The sequence below is a fragment of the Thermobia domestica genome, chromosome 4, assembly GCF_964235325.1.
Source record: "Thermobia domestica chromosome 4, izTheDome1.hap1.1, whole genome shotgun sequence".
Taxonomy (NCBI): domain Eukaryota; kingdom Metazoa; phylum Arthropoda; class Insecta; order Zygentoma; family Lepismatidae; genus Thermobia; species Thermobia domestica.
Window position 1 is genome coordinate 12,767,742 of NC_137457.1, and position 25,325 is coordinate 12,793,066.

The 25,325-nt window shown below is 35.0% G+C and overlaps 1 protein-coding gene across 2 annotated transcripts in view; it reads left to right on the plus strand.

Annotated features, from left to right (window-relative positions):
- Positions 1–25,325, plus strand: part of LOC145683724 (uncharacterized) — a 154,835-nt gene that overhangs the window by 89,653 nt on the left and 39,857 nt on the right. For both annotated transcript variants that reach the window (XM_081755195.1, XM_081755196.1), the window contains 4 exons: positions 1,029–1,145; positions 3,509–3,535; positions 4,441–4,488; positions 13,944–14,096. In XM_081755195.1, the coding sequence (XP_081611321.1) occupies positions 1,029–1,145; positions 3,509–3,535; positions 4,441–4,488; positions 13,944–14,096 (345 nt within the window). The remainder of the gene's footprint in view (positions 1–1,028; positions 1,146–3,508; positions 3,536–4,440; positions 4,489–13,943; positions 14,097–25,325) is intronic.

Sequence of the window (25,325 nt, forward strand, 5' to 3'; positions counted from 1 at the left end):
CCCTGGGCATAACCGCGACATCACCATTCGATTTGCCCCATGGTGTTTCCTATTTAAGTTTTGTTCGGTTCATTTATTTTCAACCGTTTTCGAGATATTTTCGTGGAAAGATTAAATGGATCACCCTATATATATGTATGTGTCCGGTTCCTGTTGTTTCCGAATATTCGTTTTAGGATATTTTTCTCAAATAATTTCAGCCTACTTTCTTCCCTTAGACTAAGCGACCATGTTTCGTACCCTTACAGAACAACAATTGGAAATAGTCAATGACTGTTCGAAATGTATGTACAAATTTGACGTACCTTATGAATATAAACGTAAAGACAATCAGTCATATGTCATCAAAAAAATACATATTTCAGCAACTTGCAAGTGATGCAGTAAGGATTCTCTACCGGACATACGAACGAGACACGCTCTCAACAGGATTCTCAGATACGTTCTGATTTGGAGTTGAGGTAAATGAAGGCAAAAAGTAAGTTTGACAATAATGGACACTCAGTTCTTTGACGGGAGTTCTGAAGTGCCAGGCGTCAATAGTTGCATTGTCTCTTGTTCATAATAACGCGTGCTGTGATGTTACTAGTAACGGTACATTTCACTTTTCTTACATATAAGTGTGAAACAAAATATCACTGCACATAGTATTTCGAACATGGGAACACGGAGACTGTTTCACTATTGACAACTAACATTTCTATAGGCGGCCTCTACCGATTGCATTAGACGGTAAGTCAATTATTTAGTCTGAAATCTACAATGAAATTAATTAGTTAACATGTTCAAAGGTAACAGTTATTTCCGTTCATCCTTTACATCAAAGGTTTCTGTTAGTCACAAGTAATGTTGATGTTTCAACGCTAAAAAGGAGAAGATGAAGAAAGAAACAAGGAAAATATTTTGTAAATGACTTTATTTTGTTGTGAAGTCGTTATTAATAAAATACTGTGTAAGTCAGTAACTTTTACTTATTTCGAGAATATATTTAGCTTCTGTAATCCTAATTATGTTACTACTCATTTTAGGTGGAGCTAGTGGTGCTAACCCAGGCCATCCGCCCGCTGCTAACCCCCAACAGGCTGGTGGTGTTGAAGATAAAGTTCCAGATTTAGTTATTTATACGGATACCGGGAATCTCAAAAGTAAGGATCAACTATACTAAATAATTAATTAAAAAGCTGAAGCTTTAGTAAAAAATATTAATATACTGTGCAATTTTTATAGAGCGATATTGTAGAAAATTATGTTGATATTAACGTTATGCGGTTTTGTAATAAAATCTGTGCATGAAGTTGTACTTCGTCTTTCTTGTGTGCTGTATCTGAAAGGAATTTCTCTAACTTTATAATTTTTATGTCCACGCAATGCATACAGAATAGTTAACACTGGTGCACAGTCTGGAGTAATTTATCTCTTCGACCAAACAATAGATGAAGTGACATCTTGGGCGAAATTGGAATTTGGGGCCGCGGTGGCTCAGTGGTAGAGCGTTCACTTCTGGTGCTTGGGGTCCCGGGTTCGATTCCGGCCACTGCCAAGTGAACTTTGTGGTTGACAAACACCGTGTGCGTGGGTTTTCTAGGGATTCTCCCGTTTCCTCCCACTTTCTTCATTCCACCATTTCATTCATTACTCATCATCACCGTCTCCTTTAGCCTAAACGGCATAACCGTTGGACGTAAAACTCACAGATTTCATTTCATTTCATTTCGAAATTGGAATTTTCATTGAAGCGTATAGATTTTAGAGATTTGAAGCCAACGCCAAAGATCAAACGAGACTGTCATATTAGAGAGACGAAACACAGTATGTAAACTCTTCTTGCACAATGATTAACCACAAGGTCCAATGTTTCTTCTTTATGTGGAAGAAGAGCGGACCAATACCCAAATTATATTAATTTCCAACTTTGAATTCATAAGATAAGCAGGAAAAGGGAATGTTTCAACAGATTGAAATGTACTTTTGAACGTAGTTGGCACCTGGATTGGTAACGGCATTTATTATTTCTTCTTCTGTAAAATATGTTTCCTAAACTAGAAATGAGTTGTTACATTTCTTAGAAAATAATTCTCTTAACGTCACATCCCGTGAGAAAACATTCTCCCAATTGTTTCTGAACGTAAGTTAAAAATTACAAAACTGACTCATCAAAATGCACTTTTAACATCGAAATACATATTCCAGTTTCCTGCTGATTGTATGAAGAAGTAAATTATTATCCAAAATCAAATATAGAGTAATTCGGGGAGAAGTGAACATGAAAGTGATAAAATCTTACACAGAAATGGCAGCACGGCTGACTAACAATTATATATGAATAGGACAGACCTTCTACATTCTGAAAATACAAGTATGGTGCATATCGTGTCTCAACTAACTTGTATAGATAGAAATGAATCATACAAGGTAATGGGGTGAAGCGAATATACATTTAGGGTGAAGTGATGAGAAATAATATCCTGGCATTATGTATATAACAAGATATGAACTGCTAAATAATGAGTATACAGCTAACAAATAATACCTACAAGATGTAAAGGTACATATGCTACTGTTGTATAAATGCTTAGGAAGCAGTTACACATACCAACCCGAGATCGTGTCCAAAGTACCGTCTCGGGTGCATTGAGTTGTTTGACCTTACAAGAAAAAGCACAATATTTGAGTTTCCAATAGGTCTTGACCCAGATTTCTTCTATACGAGACTGTGATCTCGAGGACAGACATGAAATAATGATATCTAAATATGTTTTTGGTCCATATTGTATACATGGAATGATTAACACCCATCTCCCAGAAACATATTAGTCACTTCACCCCACCTCGTCGTCTTTTTTTTTTTTCAAAACATGTTTTTCATCCTTATATTCGCAACATATTGATAGACATCAATATACATGCGTACGTAATAATAGCCTCATGCTGCTGTGGAAGTATTGGGTACAACACGGTAACTTCAGGAAAGAATTTCCCTAGTTTCGTACCATACTACAATAGAAGTAAAAATGGCTACAGATCTGCTCACCTTCCCTGCTGTCCGTGCTTGCTGCATACAATAATTCTCTTCTATCCTCTGTACACTACCTTCTCCTTCAGCCGCAGACTCAATACTACTCAGGGTGTTTGCAAGATCAGAGTCGATCATGCTTTGTTGCAACATATCTTTAACTCTATTCACTTTACTCCTATGGTCACTTCTCCCGAATAACTCTATCTCTAAAATTAAGCTCTCATACGTAGAAAATTTTGAAATGTAAAGAAGAGAAACAGAAGAACATCGACAGGTTTTGCAAAATTGTTTTTAAATATGTGAATTGAAATAATAGGGATATGCTAATTCATTATTATAGTTCTACGTGTTAATAATAATATAATAAGCAGTATATCTACATTTCAAATATAATGTAATATTTCGAGTTTCATTTTTTTCAACTTGCAGTTTATGCATTCATGATTTGTTATAGCCAATAGTAATGCACATAATACTGAATTTTACTTTCAGAGGGACGAGGCATTATAGACGTTTTGGGTAAGATCATTTTGTCAATCTTCACGTATTGTTAAAAAGCATTAAAATCCTATTGTATAAAATGAAACAATTTGATGATAGACAGACACGAAATTATCTTACTTTAACACAGACACATTTATATCTAAAATTTGTATTTTATGGAAGATGGTTTGAAGAAATGAAGGATGTTCTAGGAGATTAAAATGTTTTAATGAGATAGGAGCAGGGTGCACAGAGGTATAACGCTATTCCTTTGCCTAATATAGCCCCTAGTCTAAGTTCGATGTTAGTTTGTGGTGGACACCATTATGTGTGTGTGTGTGTAAGTTTACAGAGATTTCTCCAATTTTATGTAAACGTACGAGTAAGGTCGTTATTTATGTGTTATTATAACGTAATTCAGGTTAAGCAGGTAAAGGTGAATAAATACTTAAGCTTTCTGTAAACACATAAACAAGTTTAGTTTCCTGTTCTGTACATTGGATTTTTACAGCACGAAATGTTCAAAGGTATGAGGAGTTTCTACTAGTAAAATCTTCTGTTTATGAGATTACTGTTTAGTGTTTGGTCGAGCTAAGATGTTGTATACACTAAAGGTTGTGTGGAAAACATAGTGCATTGAGGACCTTACTCATATTGAGAGATTTAACTTTACTACTGAAAAATATTGCTCTAATTAACGTAGTACACTTTCATAACAAGTAAAAATGCATGACACTCATTTTTGGTAATTTTGTGTTGTTAACGGTATAATATTATAGTAAATGAAAAGAACTAATGTTTACTTATAGATTAATAATTTCCTGGGCTATATATTTCAAATTACAATATCATAGGTGACCATAAAGGTAACAGTATATATGATTTCCTAATTGCGAATATAAAAACAACTAATGTTGATATTTACTTCTTTTAATTAACAGGTGTTGGTAAAGACGAGAACTACATCTATTACATTTACGATTATGAAGGTAGGTCGTTTAGTCATATTTGTATTCGAAAACTTAAGATCTACAAATGTATCTCAACTTCAATACAAATATACGAACACTATTCTTCTTCAAGAGTAGTGTAGTCTAGTTATTTGTCTAGGAACCAGTCACCCTGGTTTTATATACGAAAGAGTCTGGATCTAATTCTTCTTCGTATATGTCCTTAGTTCTACCTAGTGTCTACAAAATATACAATTAGAAATGTTTGCATAAAACAAGGCCAAACTCTAGTGCTGGATCTATTACTTCCAATACTATCGAAATCTCGAACTATACATTATAATGATAGCAATAAATTATAAATAAAATTTACGTGATAGTACTGGATTTCAAAAACATAACGCAATGAAGAGGTAGATATGTTGAGACTATAGGCGTTTGTTAATGTTGTATTAATGTCATCCTTATCTGCGTACTTACAAGGGAGGGTCACGCAGTGCCTCCGCTGAGATCCGAACGAGACAATTGTGTTTGCATTTGATTGGTTATAATTAGACGAATCCCAAAGTTATACCTGCCACCGGGTGGAATATCGTGAGTTACAACATATTTTGTAATGCAAAAGCTATTAGCTGGAAGAGTAGTTTCAAACGAGTCATTTGTTCAGAAACGGATGGGTAAATGGAAAGCTCGGCCAACACGTATCCCATCATTTTCAAGGACAAACTTCACGGATAAAAAAGTTTGCCCTACGGTCCCCTGTAGGGTCCCAGACGGTGACCAATTCAAAATTTTCAAATGACAAGCTGACTAAAGTGACACCGTTTGGAAGCTGTTGTAAAATGAAAGAAAATGGAGGAAGTCTCGACTCTCTACGACAACCGTGTGCAAAATGGAGCGAGTCAAAATGTAAAAAAAAAGCTTAATTGAAAATCTATGGCCACCTTGAATCCAAGATGGCCGCTTAAAACCTATGTCATTGAAGACTAAAGAACAATTGAATTTCAATTCACTTCAACTATTATTTCATTCCGTAACAACACATATATGTTATGTTCCTAATGCATCTTTATCACGGTTCTCTCGATATCATTTACTTGAATATAACGAATATGCGATGAGCACACTATTCTGACTTCCTACTCATACTGCTAAAGAAAAATAGAATACCTTCTGATATTTTTCTAACTTTGTCATACGTAGTTCATTCATAAAGTACTTGTTGCACCAGTCAGGTTAGGGGCTCTGTTGTAACGTATTCGTTATGTTTACATTTGTATGTCATTCGCTGGTTGGATAGCAATATTTCAAACAATACCAAATATAAGAAAAAGAAAAAAACATACATTTAGAAGATTGGCGAGCAGTACTAAACCACGTGTAAGTCATTTCAGTACATTGATCTGCGTAAAACTTCGTTGGTTTCTCCACAGTATTCCAAGAAATAGCATATTTATATACAAACTCATTTTTCAAACTGGCAGCCATATTGGATTACAGATTATACTGTTTGATCTTTTGTGAATATCTACTATTAACCATAAACGTAAATGTCACATTTCGCTTCTCCAACAACAGTGGTTTGAGCTGGACATGCGTTCGATACATAGTGAGGCATTTTGAATTCAAGATGTCGCATTTTTAAACTTTTCGCACATTTTCGTCACCTACTAATCAAAAATGCCAAATTTGGTTTTCCTGGCTTCAGTAGTTTGATATGCTTATGCTTCCAATATAGGTTTTAAGCAGCCATCTTGGATTCAAGGTGGCCCTAGATTTTCGATTAAGCTTTTGTTTACATTTTGACTCGCCGCCATTTTGCACAGGATTGTCGTAGAAAGTCGAGACGTTTCCCATCTTCTTTCACTTAACAACAGCTATCAAACGATGCGCTACGTAACTCCTCTTACCATTTGAAACATTTTACTGTAGTTGGACTCCACCTGGGACCCTGTGGGGGCCCTGGGACAATACATTTTTACTTATATCATTGTAATTTGAAAATAATGCCACACTTCCTTTCCTGTTCTCACAGTTGTCTCACTGTTTCGGATGTATAAGGGTGGACTTTTCAATTCAGTTTTTGTTTACAATTTGACCCGCCGTCATTTTTCATAGGGTTGTCGTAGAGAGTCGAGACATGCTCCATTTTCTTTCATTTGAGAACAGCTTTCAAGCGATGTGCCGCTTAATCCAACTTGTCTTTTGAAAATTTTGAGTTGGATCCGGTCTGGGAACCTGCGGTGGACCCTGGGGCAAAGTTCTTTACCCCAACAAGTTTGTCCTTGAAAATGATGGGCTATATGTTGGCCGAGATTTCCCATTTACCCAACCGTTTCCGAACATATGACTCAGTTCTAACTATTCTACCAGGTATTTTTTTGTAGCATTTACATTACAAAATATGTAACTCACGATATTCCGCCCGGTGGCACGTATATCTTTGGGATTCGTCTAGTAATAACCAATCAAATGCAAACACAATTGTCTCGTTCGGATCTCAGCGGAGCCACTGCGTGACCCTTTCTTGTTAGCGTTTTATTCTCGATAGTTCAGACATACATAGGCATACTTATCAACAAATCACAAATAATAACTTTAACAAAAAAAAATTATATAAAAAGTTTTCTTTAAGTATACCGACAACATCTAAGATTTCTCATATCAAAAAAGATTAAGAGTTACGTTCGATGTCACTAAACGTTCTCACACCAATTCACTAAACTAAATTATATTATAGTGGCCCACGTAGCGTAGTAACTAACGTAGTAGTAATAGCGTAGTAGCTCTCGTTTTAGGTGTGAGCGGTAGCGGGTTCGATTTCTAGTGCAGCATTTGGTCGCAAAAGTCCAGAAAGGTTCTTTAGGGCAGCCATTATGAATGAGGTTTCTCTCAATCACACAAGGCAAACAGGGTCTAATTCCTCTTCCTTCCTTTTCCAATTCCTTCTTCCTTCCTTTCCTCCGGATAGTGTACCGTAAAACGTGATCCCTCATGCTTGATGGGCTTAGGTACCAAAAGCTCAGAAATCTAAAAACCGCAGTTATTAATCAAGCATGAAGTTTTGTTGTGAAAAAAAAAGACAAAATTCTAAGGCGTTTTCTGAAAACCATAAAAGAAAACTGATATCTAAAAGTAAACTAAATGTTACAGATTTTTTTTCCATAAGAAGTGACTTATACGGTATGCTAGGGTCATTAGTAAAATATTTTTTTGTAAACTAACAAAATCACATTAATGGTAGTTTGGAAAACTTGTTAAAGGAGGAACTCTCTTAAGCGTAAACCCTAACCCTTTCTCATAAGTAATAACTTACACAATGTTATAAAGTTATTAATGACGTACTCTCTTATGAAGTATGAAACAAAATGACATAATTGGTAACTGAGAAAATCGTCCAATGAAACTCACTCCGAGAACGAAGTGTTTCACGCAGATTGTTTTCATTGTAATGAGTTATGGTATATTGTTATGTTATTAAAGACATATTTTTTAAAAAAAACGAAATATGGACTATTTTCCTAGAGAAATTTGTCCAAAGAAGCACCACCAAGAGTACACTGCTCCTCGTAGATTTTTCAAAACAAATGAATAAATTATAATATCAAGTTACTAATGAAATATTTATTTATGAAGTTTAAAGCAAATGACATGAGTCGTTCTTGAGAAAATTGTTCAAAGAACTAATTGCTAAGAATAAACTACTGTTTGCAAATTATTTCAGGTCAGACAAGTTCTGCCATATTGCCATGTCATTTCTGAAATATGTATTTATGAAAGTTAAACAAAATGATGTACTCATTTTTCAGAAAACCGTCCGAAAAAACTCACCCTCAACAATGAACTACCCTTCATATCATTTTAGGACAAATGATTTAAACTATATTACCATACAATTCATGAAATATTTATTTATGAAATACACATGCGTAATCTATAGAGATAATATACATATATAACTGTTAGATATTAAGTGCACTATACACACGATGTATGTATACTACCCTAATCAAAATGTTCCCGAAATCACCACCGTGTGGCGCTCTCAGTCCTTTGACCTGATTTGACCTATTCTTTTTCTTTGGGTTGCCACAACTGTCACCCAATATTCCTTTCCAATTTGAACATCCTACCTTACCATTTCTGTAAGTCACGCAGTGTTGAGTATATCTGTTTGGCTGCATGTTTTTATTTTTGCAATAGAGTTAATTGTGCAACAACGAATGTGTATTAAATTTTGTGTTAGGAACGAATTCAATGGTGCAAAGACCTTGTAAATGTTGGAAAAGTGTTTCGACATTGATGCTGCAAACGAAACAGTGGTTTACCGGTAGCGAGCACCCAAAGACCGAAAAAACACATCGTTTTCGGTCGATAAATGAGATGCTGACTATTTCCATGCATTACAACAGTGTTGTACATCACGAATGTCTGCCAGAAAGTCAGACATTCAACGTGAAGTATTATTTGGGCGTCATGAAGCGTTTGCGTGAAGCAATCCGCCTAAACACAAAAGTTATCTGGAAACACAACTCGTGGATTTTTCACCATGACAACGAAACGTCAACCACTTTTATCTTATCCGCGAGCTTCTCACCAAAAACGTGACGAATACCATTCCGCAGCCACCGAATTCACCGGATTTACCTCTCGAAGATGCTGTGTTGGACATACCGAATAATGAATACCACATGTTTTGAGAACTGGATCAAGCACTGGCATAAGTGCATTGCAGTTGATGAAGATTACTTCGAAGAGGAGAAAATACTTTTTTTTTAAGGAATAAAGTTGTATTTTTAATTTGGTGAGTGAATCCGGGGAAATTTTATCAATGTGGTATGTGCTGTGTGGGTATAGTGTGTAATATAACTAAATGAACAGATATAAATCTAAATAAAGATTAATGAGGTATTGCACAACGAAATTGTAGTGTGTATCGAGTGCAATAAAAATATATTGAAAAGTTAAAAATTTCAATAAAATCACATTACTAAGGGAATGGAATAATTACCGTGTTCTCGGGCTCTTTAGTTGTGATTAATGGCAAAAGGATTGGCTGGTACCTTATGTTTACAGCGAATTTTAAATTATGCGGTTGCATTCTTTTAAGTCCCGGGGCTGTGATGTAAATTTGCTAATTGTGTACTGGTATTCGTGTGAATTATTCTCTTCAGCGATGATAATACATTCAAAATCACGATTGATAAATTTCTTAATTTCTTCTTTTCTGTTTTTAAGGTCTTACCATTATTGATATCCGCAGCACAGAATTCCCTCTTTATTCATCTATATCATAACATATTTCATTATACTTCCAGCAATTCAACAACGTAAAAGAAAAATATTAGGCTTCTATTATACCAACATACTTAACGTTTCATTACTTGCGAGTGAGAGTGGTGATCTCCTTTGCACGTTGTTTTGTTAAGGAGCTGCAAATGTTGTATTTGATCATGTCCTCCAATCTACCCCCCGTGGGACGTATTATTGATAATGTGGAGTAATTGTGTTTCACGTTAGAGATGTCATTGTTGATTAAGTGATTGTTTCGTAAAACAATGTTGATGCGGTGAGAACCACGGATACCCGTGAATAACAGCTTTCCTTGTGCACCCTTTCCGATATCGATAAAAGGAAACAGCAAGTTCAACAGTACATTTTGGAGGTTACATATGTATTCGACAAGGAGCAGCTGCGTACAGATACATAAAAGCAAAGGCAACGGAACATTACCGGAGAATGAAAATAGTGATCACGACAACGCTAGTAAGCTATCAGCTTTAAAACTACTGAGATATTAACTGGAGAATAGAATAAGATTACAATCAATGTGCCAGAAAGCTACGGTTGTGAGAATGCTACATTGTAGAATGTTCATAATTGCTGAAGTTACGCAACGTTTTAGGAATATTGATTAAATAGTTACAGGTATTTATGAATAGTTACAGGTATTTCTATTACTATATTATCTTGCACCAGGCAACAGCTTTCGAATCTCGGAAGAAGCTCAAGTTCTTTGGATCCCACGTTGAGTTTTGTGTCTAGCTCACGTCTGAAATAGAGCCACTGCTCAAAGGAACGCTAAACTCTACTTAACCAACTATTATCTTCTGAGACACCTTGCCGTTGAAGGGAGAAAAATGTAGTTATCCACCATCCAGACATCAAAGCAAAAGCTTAGGATGCAAAAACCAGAATGTTTGGAGGTATATTTTCCCGAAAACGTGATTGAGGAATCATATGCATATATTAAAATAAATTGGTTAAAGGAAAACAAATTACTGCTGGCTAAAGATAGCTTAGTTAGACACTAATCTCATTGATGTCAACTCTGTCTCTGGTCCCCTCTGGTTAGCTTGTTGCATGAAGTCTTCAAAATCTGCAGGAAGTATATGGGACCATACCAGAGTGGAAGAGAAAACATATCAGGACCAATTAGTTCGTCTTAAGCCTACTTTTATAGCTTTGAGCATTTGAGTATTTGAAACATGGTGCAACTTTCTAAGTGTCTGAAATTGACGAAATGCTTCGGGAATTTCATGGATGATCTTCTTTGAAGCAGCGTTATGCAGAATAAACCTAACAAGTACAAAGCCAGATATTTTACTAACCAAAACCATATATTGCACATATAATATGTAAATATATTCAAGAACCATTTGCACTTAACATCTCATCCAGTAGCTGTGAAGTAAAATCACTTAAACAACCAATTATAGGCAGGAGTGTAATATCAATGGAGAAACGTATTTTCTCAGATGACCGTGTGTATGAATTTGCAATAAAACAAAAACGTACTGTTGTTGCAATTATCTCTAAGAATAAAAGAGAAATCCCATCAGTTGCTACAATCTTCTTACTCTGGACTCTGGATTTTATTTAGTCTGCCATCGATATTGCAAACATTAATTCACTTCTAATTTACAACCAAATCATCGATAATGCTATGTTCCATGGACTCTTCCTGAAAAGATTAGGTTTGTTGTTACATGACTTTCATTCAAAAAGAACTCCTCCAACAGAAATTCATTCAGTTCTTCGCTTAACGTAATGGAACTGGAACATGATGAACTGTCTTCGCTTGCTGGAACAAGAGCTAACTACAGTTTTGTCCAAAGACGAGAAGCCGGAAAACGACTACAAGGCAAGATAAATATCTGAAGTTGATAAGGTTACATTTGCGTAACGTGTCACAAGGGATGTAACTATAACATTGTCGAGCAACGTGGTAACTACAATTGGAAATTAAACAAATTAAATTTTTCAGTTTAACTTCTCATGATTATGCTTTTTAGGCTCAGGGAAATGTATGATTAACGAAAGTGAATGATGGAATATTTAGAGTGAGAGAGAGGGTGGAAACGGGTGACCCCGAGAAAACCCAAGTGCATGATATCGTCCACCAGAAACCTCCTTTCATCGAGAAGGAACTACAACTGAATACGGTACTCTTGTTCGTACTTGTGACTGAAAACATTTCAGTTTAACCATGTCGGTCCCGGCGTACCCCACAGGGGACATAAATTATGACAATATTACTCTTTCTTTACAACTTTGAAACCAGACTGGCAACATTGAAAACTGTTACAGGGAATGATCCATTTATGATCATCCTGCTGTAAACAGTTTTCAATGTTGCAAGTCTGATTTTAAAGTTGTAAAGAAAGAATAATATCGCCTTATTTTATGTCACCTGTGGGTGATGCCGGGATAGACATGGTTAACAGAAGTAAAAATATATACGTATATGACTTACGTTGTTATTCGAAAATGTTGGAAATTTTTTGCATGCTATTCTTTCAAATCTCAGTTTCTGTTGAGAATATTATTGAAAACCAAGTACGAAGGTAATTGCAAAACGAATATTTAGGGCTACGCACTAAATATTTGAATGAAATTGTTTCAAGTATTTTAGTTTGATGTTTTAAGTATTTTTCAGGTATGCTAATAAATTAGAAAAGTTTAATCAATATTGTAGTATTTAGACCGAACCGTAATATAAACAATGCTGAAATTATATATTTTTATACAAATGTTTTCTTAGATGTAGTTCGTAAATATGTATGAAAAATCCGTACATAGAAATTATCTCTTGGTACAATATTTAAAACGAATCATATACCCAACTTGTAGAATGAGAAAGAATCATAAAGAGGGAGTGAAGTGAATGTATCGCTTATCGACGAGTAATGATTTTATTTAAAGAAGGTGAGAAGCAAGAGGTTAATTATTACATAAGTTGCCTTTCTAAAGTTTGCATATTCTTTGCATTTCGGTTGTTAATATAGATGTTATTTGCCGATCAATTGAAATGTTATGTTATTAATTACGATGAACTATATATTTATCTGTATTTCTTAATTTAAGGAAAAATGTTAATTTTCTTCTACAATAGGCATAAACGATAAGTAGTTTAATTTTCAATTAATGTGTGTAAGTGTAACGATAGCTATAACATTTATTTAACAATTCTTGTTGTTTGTACGAATGTAGTTAATACTCAGAATTATATGTACATACAATAGACTCAATTACCGAATAACATAAAAGATAACTGTATTTGAAACACGCTCCTTTTTGTAATTGCAAAAATGTGGTTTCTTTTGTTCTTAATTATTTTATAGAAAACACTTAGAGTGCAAGTAAAGAATAAGAGTTGTATGGAAGAGTAGAATTTTCTGATTGTTGTATATAGTTTATTATCCATTGTATATCGTTTGACGGTCGTCCAGAAAGTAAACAACGTTTTGACATGGTTAAATAAAAAAAAAGGACATCAGCACAAGACTTCATTTACAAAGCCACTGAACCTTACTCTAATTTTCTATGTAATTGCCATAGTTGTGAAGACACTTGTTATAACGTGGGACCAGTTTTTCAATGCCGATGTTATTCTCATCTGCCACTGAAAATTTGAACCAGGCTGTCATTACTTGTTTGAGTTCCTAATCGTTTTAGAACTATTTTCCACTCAAAAATTCCTTAAGTTCTGGGAATTAGTGAAAATTAGCTGGTACCAAATCTGGGTTTTCCTGATTTTTCTTCGACTTTTTCCTTCAATTCTTGCTTACAAGTGATGGTTTTTCACTCCAATTTTCATCATCTACGATGTTTCTTCCTTGATTAAACATAATTATTTTCCTCAAATATTACTTGTTCATTGCACTATCATCATAAACATTCTTTATTTGCCTATAAATTTCAATAGGCTTAACTTTTTGCGCGTTCAGAAAATCAATGACACTCCGTACTACGCATTTGGTCCGATTTTCGATTGTCACCGCCACTTTGAATCTTTGCACACACACACACAAAACAAGTAGCTTGACCGCACAGCATTGAGACTGGGCTTACACTGAGGTGAAGGAAGAAGCTACCTGCTACGCACACGATCGTACTGGTTGGGGTCTGCGCCGCACGTGATGCGCAATCGTTTTTTACTTTCTGGACGGGTATATTGCAATATATATGGTCATGAAATATTAATTTTGCAGATTATGCAGATGGTAGCGATGCAGATGCTGGCAACCCATTTGAAGGTTTAGAAGGAAAACCAGCGGAGGAAGGCGGGAGTGAAAGCGCTGGAGGTGGAGCCAAAGCAGGTGAGACACCTGCAGAAGAAGGTGCTCCTCAAGAAGACGAAGCAGGTTAGGCATCCTCAAAATACAACTAATACATATTTTCTTTACTATTTCCTTTGCTGCGAGTTCAAAGTTCCATCTTGGTACCAAAGCTAGATGATATGTGAAAAACAAATCATATATAGCCAGAAGAGAATTAAACTTAATTCAAGTACTGTATGTCAAACACGCTAAATTTATATAGTTATAAATAATTCAAATATGTTAAACATGCTAAATTTAGACATTTAGAAAAATGTAGCTGAATTGTAGTTTTCCCATTATTTTCTGTTCAGACAAAATAGGAAATGAAACCCTAAGTAATACAATCTTTAGATGCGCAGTCTATGAAAAGGCATGGCGAAGAAATATTTCCCTATTGAAATAAATCCAAGGAACAAGGTATTTAAAAATCTTATACGATCCATGGTATATTTTCGTACCAAAACACAGTGTTGTCTTTAACCGCTTATTTAGGTCCTATAACTGGCATTTGAGACGTTTTTTTTTTAATTGGTCAAGTCAGACAAGGACAAAGAACACCCCAAATTGATTTGAGAACCAGATCGTCAACTTGGTGCCAGGGTGTCGTGATATCACATCTATTTTCTTGAGACAATTTACAAAAATAATCCCTCCCTTAATTTTCAAGATATCACATTGAAATTTTGCGTATGCACTGTATATACCGCTATCAATTTATCAATTTTTTGAGATTTCTACGTCAATCTGGGCCCGGGCTCAAAGCTTCCAAGAATAGTATTTTATCGGCAAATTGCCCAGATTTCCCTAATTGCCAGTTTCTGGTGTATGATATGTGCAGACAACTGGTACCTAATAAAGGTTGCTTTATTCTAAAGAGAATGAGTGGATAAATGTCGTGTGCGTGGATTTCCTCCGGATTCTTCTGTTTCCTAACATTTTCTTCATTCCACCATTTAATTCATTTCCCATCATCTCCGTCTCGCTTAGCCTAGCCGGCATAAAGGGTGAAACGCAAAACTCAAAGAGTTTCAAAAGATAATGAGATATGAAACATGATAAAGGGATAAATAGACTTGTTTGAGAAAATTTTTACATCAAATCGTGTATATATAAGATTGTTCACCTTGAACTTTCATAAAAGTCCTCCCCTTAATTTTCAAGATATCATATTGAAATTTTGCACACGTATTGTGTACATAACTACGTATTCTCCCAGTGATACTGAGATTTCTACATAAACTCAGGCCTGGGCCAGAGGTTCTAAAATTATTTGAAAAGTAATTTACGAGAAAGCTCCAGATTTTCCCATTTCAGATGTATGATACCGAGACGCGATTGGTGCCGTTGAAAAGGCTCCTCTATTGTAAAACAATGAGGCATGAACCATGATCCTACAATAAACAACAATGAAGTAATGCCTGGTTGACTGGAAGTGCAAAATTTACGTCAAAAACCGAAGATCGTAAAAGAGTATTTGGGCTGCATATTATTCACAGAAAGGATTATGTAAAGAAATTAAAGGTAACAGTAGAGTGACCTTTCTCCTGTTTTGTACTCCAGAGACTACATTTTAACCATACCGCTATCGGATCACTTTAACCGTTACCGTACGTATTCGCAAAGTTGAATGTATTATGCTTCGTTCAAAATGTCCTAATACCTTCTATAATACACTTCCAAAGAGAGTAAAGTACAAAGCATATCTACTAGTCATGCTTACTGGTAGACGTAACTATCTTCTGCCGTCAGAACCTACTGGGATATTTAGAGTCGTGATCACAAAGACAAGGCAAGTTAAAATCTTCGTTTTTGTTCTAGTAGGTGACTCAGTAACAATAGGTATAGCTTCTTACTACAAGATCGCACCCCAATATATGTTAATCCCTTAAAATGAGGGAACTACAATTTCAATCGGACTGGTTCAGATTACTTCTTGTATCTTCCGTCCTCTACCGAAACATATAACTCGTGTAATATGTTCGTTCAGAGCTAAGATAAATATCTCTTTATCCGAAGTTTTTCCTTTCATGTATGATCACTCTTGCTTTTTGAGAACACGAAATACATTGCCAAAAATGAATTTAGTTTTAACGCGCAATGTACGTATTGTTTTAACTTTATAGAAGTAACATATTTTTTTCTAAAGAACAACAAAATTAATCATTTTAACAGCAAAAGATGAAGAAATAATTTATTTGCTTTTTTTATTCAATCAGAATGGATTAATGTATCCAGTTGAAAAAAATCTGAAACAGGAGACGTATGTAGAATGTCAAACTCGAACCATTGAGATGATATCAAGAAATACGATTATCTAAATTCATAGAAAAATAGGGACAATGAACGGGAGCCGAAAATGAAATTGCTATACATCAGAAAAAAGGGTATATAAGACACAAATTTAACACTTTAAAACCAATCAGAGTCAACAGAAAATTTACCTATTTCATGTACCCACCATCAGTTGGCTGAAAAGCAGGAAAGAATGTATTTTGGATATGTAATTACACAGTAATCGCTCTAGCAGTGTTCTAAACCTAACAAAACCACAAGTATACACATTCACTCATATACAAATTGATATAGAGCATTGTAGTGTCAATTCGTTTTTGTATCCCATAGTTTTGTCTAACATTATAATTTGGATATATATATGTATATATCACTGAGCTCTAAATTGATCTATATTACAAATTAAAATATTATTTAAATCGAATTAGTGAAATATTAATACATACACAACGTCAAATATTCATGTTATATATCATTTAATGTAATTACTTTAAATTCAAAGCACCAATGCTAGTGCAGATTTCTATACAAACATTATAGTGATGTATCATACACTGTATGCATCAATAAACATCATCATAGGCATTCTGCTATTATTGGTAGGTCACTTCTTGCAACTAAGATGCTTCGATGATCCACGGTCTTCCGCTAACCTCTTCGTCTTCACTTACGATTTATCTGTTTAGAGATCGTCCACTAATTCTAGACCCGTTAGCCCCTACCTCTTTTTTCTGCCACCATCCCGTTTAACATATTCCTTATGATACAACAACTTCTTACCCAACGTCTCAACCAGTTTCTCTTTCTCTTTTCAGTAAAATCGTTATTTTCTTTCCTATCATTTCTAACACTCTATAATTCATTTTCCGCTCGACCAAGCAATTTTTCAGTTCTCCTCCACACCCATATTTCGAAAACTTCCAATTGTCTTTCATTTTTGCGTGATATCCATACTTCCGACCCATACAGCACAATACTTCACACGAAACATTTTATAAACCTTTTCCTAAACTCTTTTTTCAAGGTCAAACGAAATCGTTTTTCTTCCTCCTCAAGGAATCTTTCACCATTCGTATGTGACTATAAAGGATCAAAATAATGAAGTTATCAAATGGACGACAAGAGGAACACAAACAGGATTTATTCAAAATTGTTGAAAAACATTAATAATATATCAAATTTCTTTGAGACAGATCAAGGCTAAGAGTAAAAATAAACGAGAATTTCTACTTCTCATATGGGTATTGGTCCTTTTGAGGAATGCATGTGCAAAAGTCACGTCATTTTGATTTCTTGGTTTTAAATTGAATGGTCATCTTTTAATGTAAACCTCCTAAATGGATGAAAGATATTAATTTCCAGGAATGTATAACAATTTTGTCCAAGTGTTATCTTATTGGGTGATATCAATAAAAATAACTAACTAATCCTGAGAAGTCCTGCTCGAGAATCGGAGTAACTACACCTGGAGTAATCTCCCTCCTCAATTTCGTATCAATAAAATAAGCTACTTCTCAGGTCTAGACTGCTCCAGATTTATGAACGTTCACTTGCATTTCCTGTGCGCGTAGCAGTGAGTCGTGTCAATAAAGGGAATGATTACTCATTTCTCCCATCATTCGCGCGGTCATTTTGTTGTGGGTAACCTATGGCGCATTATCCTAAACGTCATGGAAGGGGCAAGTAGCAACGACAGTTTCAATCAAAGTGCATTTGTGGATATTATAAAAGGGTATCCAGTGGCACTTTCAAAGTCACAGCTACAAGAAAGTAAACGAAGGAAAGAAAAAAGCTTTGAAGGTAATTACAGTGAAATGCAACGAAATATCAAATTATACATGTTGTCCAAGGTCTTTGTAGATTGTTTGGCTTTAAGAACGAAATCAGACTGGCCCCTTTGTTTACTTTTTTAAAAAGAAGTCTAGCCAGTCACGCCTTAAAGCACGTCCATCTGATTGCGTTTTCCACACCATACGTGTCCCCTTTCATCTTGACATAAACAAAATACATTCACACACCCTTCCTATCAACGTTAAGTTGAGTCTATTTTGAGTATAACATCCCTTCCAGTAGCGAGGCTATATGAGACGGGACCTACTGATTAACGTGGAATCCGAACCACATGACCTTCCCGCCGGAATCGAACACGGGTCTCCCACGCCAATGGCAATTACGCTAACCGCTTAGCCACGAAGGAGCTCTTCCTATTAACGTATTCGTCTATAAAATATTAAGTTTCTTCATTGCCACGTGTGTATAGTAAAGTGCTACGATAGCATCCGGGAATGTATACTGTTCTTCCGACGCTGCCTTTGTTGTTTGCATACTTGCTGGAAACAATCCAGTTTTCAGATTTCACAATAATCGCATCCATTACCCTTGTAGTAGTCATAGGCACAATAATTTGAGCCACACCAGAACCTTCTGACACTCCGACTTGGAATCCCAGATCAGTCACGTAACGCAAGAAAACCCACATCTTTTCGTCATTACGTAGTGAGCCACCCCGACTTTCGATTGATTCTCCTAATCAATCTTGTGCTAATAACTCTACATTTTCTTTCGTGAACCTATAATGTTTTTTGTAATCTCCATTTGCAACATTTCTATGCAGCTTATAAGTTTTTCTACGCTACAAAACAATCATATACTCTGCCATATTTCACACAGAGTCACCTACTGAGCTTGCTCCACAAATTTGAAGAAATTACTTGCCTCACAGAGGAGTCTCTAATTTTTATTGATGTCAAACGCGGAGTAGTTATTCGGCTCGAGAATACAGGTGTGGTTTCTGCAAAGGGGCGCGGCTTCTCCGAGGTCAGCCAAGACGAGTAACTTCTCCGTTTTATTGATATCACCCATTATCTACTTACGTGTCGATTAATGTTGCATATTGAAGGTTTCAGTATATTGAAGGCTTCAACATAATTTCGTTCTGACGATTCAGTTTCAAAAATTAAAAAATTATAAACATGAGTGGATAGAGGTAAGATAATAATATACGAATTTTTCTTAGCTCTCAAGTAAACTTAAAAACATTTAATACTCCCTTCCTATTTAGAGATACATTCTCCAACTTAAGCTACCTACATATATTTTTTTATGTAATCCCAACCCATTCTATTTAATCAGTCAATTTTTTGTAATGGCGTGGGAAGCTCGGGTTTGATTCCCGGTGGGAGCTCATGTGGTTCGGATTCCACGTTAATCAGTAGGTCTACGTCTCATATAGCCTCGCTGCTAAACGGAACGTTAAACTCAAACTTAGCTCATTTTTCTGTAAGTCCTGCTTACTATTGTTTTCCCGGAGCCACCAATACGTCAAAAAATTGATTTGAAAAATTGAAATACTGGTACATAGAAGTACTACAAGCTTTATGATACTATGATATATATAGATTGATCAATAATTGAGTTTTAAAAAATAATAAAATGTAGCTGCTCTAAATTAATGTATCATATAAGTCTCTTGGATCTTAGGTGCATAAGTCTAAAAGTGGAAACATTGGATAGTGTAGTACTCTATACGTACCTGTTTACAGTGCCTTTTGTAGTGAGTTACCAGAACGCGACCTTTATATTTATTATTTCGGTGGTCAACAAATAAATTTTTATGAGGTACTGAATATCTCATTTGTTTTCTAGGAATTTTCGTTTTTGTAGTTAGACCATTTGTATCCAAGCTACCGATATTTAGTCAGTTATAATGATTAAAGTCAGTTAGTCACTAAGAATAATTAAAATTTATTTTGCGCAATACAAATTGATTAATTAATTGAGTGGTAAAAAACAGTTATGATAGATAAACATTGTTCTACCTCCTAAAAATCTCTACTTGAGTGCCGTTATAGTTTGGATAAACATACTGAAATTAAATGTGGCCAGAGAGTGCGGAAATACGTTAAATTCATCAGAAAACTACAGTCTTCGCGACTTTCGAAAATTGCAAGCTAAGGTTTACGAATATATAGGAGACCTGTACTTAGTATCATGCAAGTAAATACTGTCAAATTAAAGTTGAGACTGTTTACATTTCTATTTTATGTACGAACGAAGAACAATTGTTTCGATGACTACAGTATTTTATTGTATTTACATTCGTTTCATTACTGGACCTAGATAACTCTAAAATTACGCGAGGAACAATTGCCAAAACGAAGTTACAAACTGTGTTTTACTTAGAGTAATGTGTGGTAAAGGTTACAGACCAAACAGGGTAACAATAATAAAGTAGAAATTAAGATCAAACCTTTATAATAAATGGGTCATATCGTCAAATGTTGAATGTTTGTTATGTGTACAATATTCATAAAATTCACACATATTTTAACACGATGAAATACTAGATATAATTGCCAACAACGGTATATTCTTGTGCGTTTTGAGCAGTTATATTACTAATAATGTAGTTTTTAAATTTATTTTAATTCAAAATAAATACTAAAAAGTAAACAATTATTCATGTTTAAGTTGAAATGATAAGTTTTATTACAAGAAACGAATAATGAATTCATTTGAAATGTTAATAGGATCATGCTTTGCAAAATGTTTCTTTGAGGGAGATTTTTATGTATGATTTAGCATCCTCAATTATATTGTCATACTAAGAGAGATGACGACAATTATGATTAGAGCAACCCAAGAGCATAAAAAGCTTTAAAATTATAATATCAATTTACACATATGGTTAGTACCTTGAACATAGTTATGGGTGCTTAAAGGTCCAGAAGAAACTAATTTTAAGAGCATAATAAAGAATAATTTTAGAAAATAAAGCATAATTTAAAATATATAGCAAAATTCTTGGAAAATTTGATTTAACTGCAAGTTTAGCACGTACTATATTAATATTTTTTAAACCAATATTTACAATGCAAAATCATTGACAACATAACAATGCAACAATGAAAATCTTATTTTTATTTCTAAAAAATTTTGTGTAATCCTTTGATGTGGAGAAAAGAAAAAATGAATAGTACACATGAACTCCACACTATATTGTTATGTGTACCTGTTGAACTTGAGCACTTTCTGTACATTTTGGTGACATCTTTTACTTTTTCTTTCTGTATGTCTGCATCTCTAAGGCGCACACAAGTGTTAGAAAAAACTGACTCGAGTAAAGCGCATCTCTTTACAGTGCATTAAGTAGAAAGTTCATTAAATATGAAAGAAATTGCTTGCATAAAATATTAATAAATAGATCATGATATTTAGATTATTTAATGTATAGTAAATATTATACATTATACACGATTAATGTAAAACAATGATTGAATTTAACAATAAAGCATAATAAAGCATAATTTGAAAAATAAAGCATAATGTGGGTTGCTCTAATTATAATAAACGGATTATTGGAATTAACGAATCTATTCAATTGTAACATATGCTGACGTATCGTGTCTGACAATATTTGCAGGATATCATATTCTCTTTGCCTCCAGTGACTTATTCTTAACGGAGTGTACGAGGTGTGTTCCTAAAGTATCGAACATTATTCCGCGTAAACCAATGTGACGTGGCAGACTTTTCTTCACTGTAGATGTAGAGGGCACACTCATACACAATCATGACTTGTTTCCCGCCCGCAGAGTGTGTCAGTCGCTGGCAGTCGGCCAACGAGTGAAGATATGTAGTGCGAGATCGTCTGACTTCAGTTTTTAAGTAAAATAACAGAAAAGCTTCAGCAACGATATTGCATCAAATTTTGTCAAAAGCTTGGTAATACCCAAACGGAAACCTTTAAATCGGATAAGTATATTTAATTTTGAACAAGAATTTGGATATGAGGAGACTGTCCGCGAAATATGGTTAAGGTTTCATTGCCAAACAGGTTTCATTTCTGTGTGTCGTCAGGCTTCCTACTCACACGTTATGGCTCCATGTGAGTTTTGCTTATTTCCCAAGCCAAAAATGCCAGTGAAAGGGACCCGACTTCAGTTAGAAGAATACATCATACAGAATCTGTTGGCACGGTTGTCCATTATAACCGCTTTCCGGGGTCCGTCCTTCGTTGTCCTGTCAATGACTATTTTCCGGAGACCTGGACTTACCTGGGTAAGACGTTGAAGAACATCTCCAAGAATGGATTACAGAATTGTTCCCAAATTACCCGCCTGTCACCATAACGAGCTGAGCATTAGGCACCGAGAGATTCGGATGTCTCGTCTCGGAAACCTCACGGACAATCAAACGGTTACTCAGACAACAACGCACACAAACATCACTCATACGTGTACTAAAAAACACACTGGATTAAACGACACTATGCTTTTTTATTAAAATACTATAAAAAATGACGTAGTAAAAAAACAATCACAACACTCAACACTGATTATGTATAATTATTTTCATTAATAAAATCACACTTCGCTTTTTCACTACCTTTTTCACTACCTACCCATAGACCTTTATCACTTTTATATGCTAGAATGGAAGATTATGCTTAAGATTGTACTATAGATACTTTTCTCACACCGTTAGTGCACATGGGGTGTTAGCACTGTGGGAGTAATATCGTGATAATTCCACGAAGTAATATCGTTGCTGCTCCAAAAAATCCTTGGAGGTTGACGTTAGTCTTCAGCATAAGTATATAGACAATCACGAAAATGCAATGAGAATGTCGGAGGGCGCGTTTATACCAAATACGCACTAGGTATGTGAGCCTGGGATTTCACTGATTAGGGCTAGCCATAACTAGGTCCTTGACTGGCTAATACCGTATGCCCCTTAGCACAACATTATGCTCGATGCCACTGACGTGGTGTCTACTTCGATGTACGGAGTAACACTCCTCGAACTTAGAGGTTAGAGATACGAGCTGCATGGACCGATTAGTAAATGTTGACATTTCATTCCAAAAAAAAAAAAAAAAAAAAAAAACACTCAGGTTAAATCACATGTATGTACATGCAAATGAAATATAAAAAGAATTAACGTTAATTTTAGTCCACTGGCCACGAAGCACAAGACATTGCGATAACTTGGATGTTATTTCAGTGCAATTAGACCAAAAAAGGCAAAACCCGGACATTCAAAAGAACAAGCCGAAACCTTTTCTGAAATGATCATGATACTCAATTCGGTAACTCAGTGAATGTCTTATAATATCCCACGTTGGGTTTGGTCACCATGGCCGCCATATTGAATAGCCTATTTTCAATGCCGGAAGTTAACGTGGAAATCATAACATTCACTTTAACTGACTATAATAGAGGTTGAAAGCACAGTAGAGATATAAACCATACCCCATTGAAAATATACTTAATTGGTTGTTCTTACTGTGTAAAAATTGAGGAAATATACATTTTCCTGAAAGGAAAGAAAGGAAAATTCTACAAAATATCTCAGAACAAAAGTAAAACATTGAGTTCTGGGACGTTTTTATCATAACATTGTAGGGGAAAAAACAAAAAACAATCCGAAAACTTTTCTAAAATGATCATGATACTCTCTTCAGTAACTCAGAGAAAGTCCAAAAAAATCCCGCGTAGGGTTTAATCACTATGGACGCCATATTGGGTAGCCTATTTTCAACGTCGAAAGTTTTTGTGGAAATCATAGCATTTACTATAACTGACTATAATACAGGTTGTAAATACAACAGAGATATAAAACTACACTTCATTGAAAATCTATTTTACTTGTTGCTCTTATTGTATAAAAATTGAGGAATTTTTCTATTTTACTAGAGGTATAAAAGGAAAATTCCACAATCTTTCTCAGGAGAGAGGTGAAAAATTTTATTTTTCTTAATCCTTATTGCAATACCGTAGGTAGAAGAAACATAAAATATGGGCAACTTATTGGCTAAACCTTTCTCAGTAGAACGATAAATATTAACATCTTCTGAAGGTGGGATTTTCAACTTAGATTCACGCAATGCGATAAAATCTTTCGTGTCCAAATATTATTAAATTTTCGCATATTCATCCACAAGTTTTGAGTGAAGTTATAGGCATTGGAAAATGTTCAATATCTCTTAGAAACCCCGATTTTGATGTTTTTGGGAAGGGAAAAACGAAAAATACCAAAATTTGAGGGATAATTGACAAATTGCTCTATTCTTAGCAAGCCAAATTTGTCGGATGAATTTGACATGTATAAAAAATTGTTGAAAAAAGGTTATATTTAGTAACGAATAAAAATTCATACTGTTTAAGTTAGGAAAAGGCCTAGAAAGTAATTCTTTACTATGTAAACTCAGGCAAATTTGAACTTAGAAAATTTTTATTTGAAAGTAAATTACGTTTTCTTGGATATATTCCAGACAAGAATGTTCGGCATCTAGAAATGTGTCTTCTACGATATCCTTTTCGGGAACTAGCAAATCTCCATCCATTTCCACTTCACCTTCTATGTTTCTGTTGGTTCATTCGTGCAATGCGCAGTACTCTGTACTTCCTTCCTGGTCGTCGGTGCAGGAACAACACAAAAGATGTAGTAAGTCTTCAGGAGCGGAGGACATTGAAGTTTGTATGGGACGTAGATAACTAAATTGACGAAACTTAATCGCATCCTGTGAAGCCGTGTACAATTATAAGAAAATCCTTCATATCACCTATATCATCTTCAATAATTCCAATATGATTAATCTTGTCTGGGCAAGTCTACGTTCCTGGCATCATCATTTTCAAATATACGTCATGTGAAGCAAGGACAACTAGAAGAACTAATAAATTTTTGTCTTTGCCAATCAAAGTAACTCTAAGGCCTTTCTTGGCCTCTGTAATAACCGTGGTTGCAAGCAGCTATCAACATCTGTGTTGGCCTGGAGTACCTTTCATCCTGATTTCTGGATATTCTTACTCCAAAGATGGCAGAATCTCATTTCTTTGCTTTAATTTAGGAGAAGTTCAGTCTGCCCTAAAGTAACAGTAATATTATCTTCCAATTCTATGTCTACGTGGCAAGTCTTTCCAGTACGTCACAGATTCTTCTCATCTTTTGTCCGTATACCTTTGTTATGTCCAT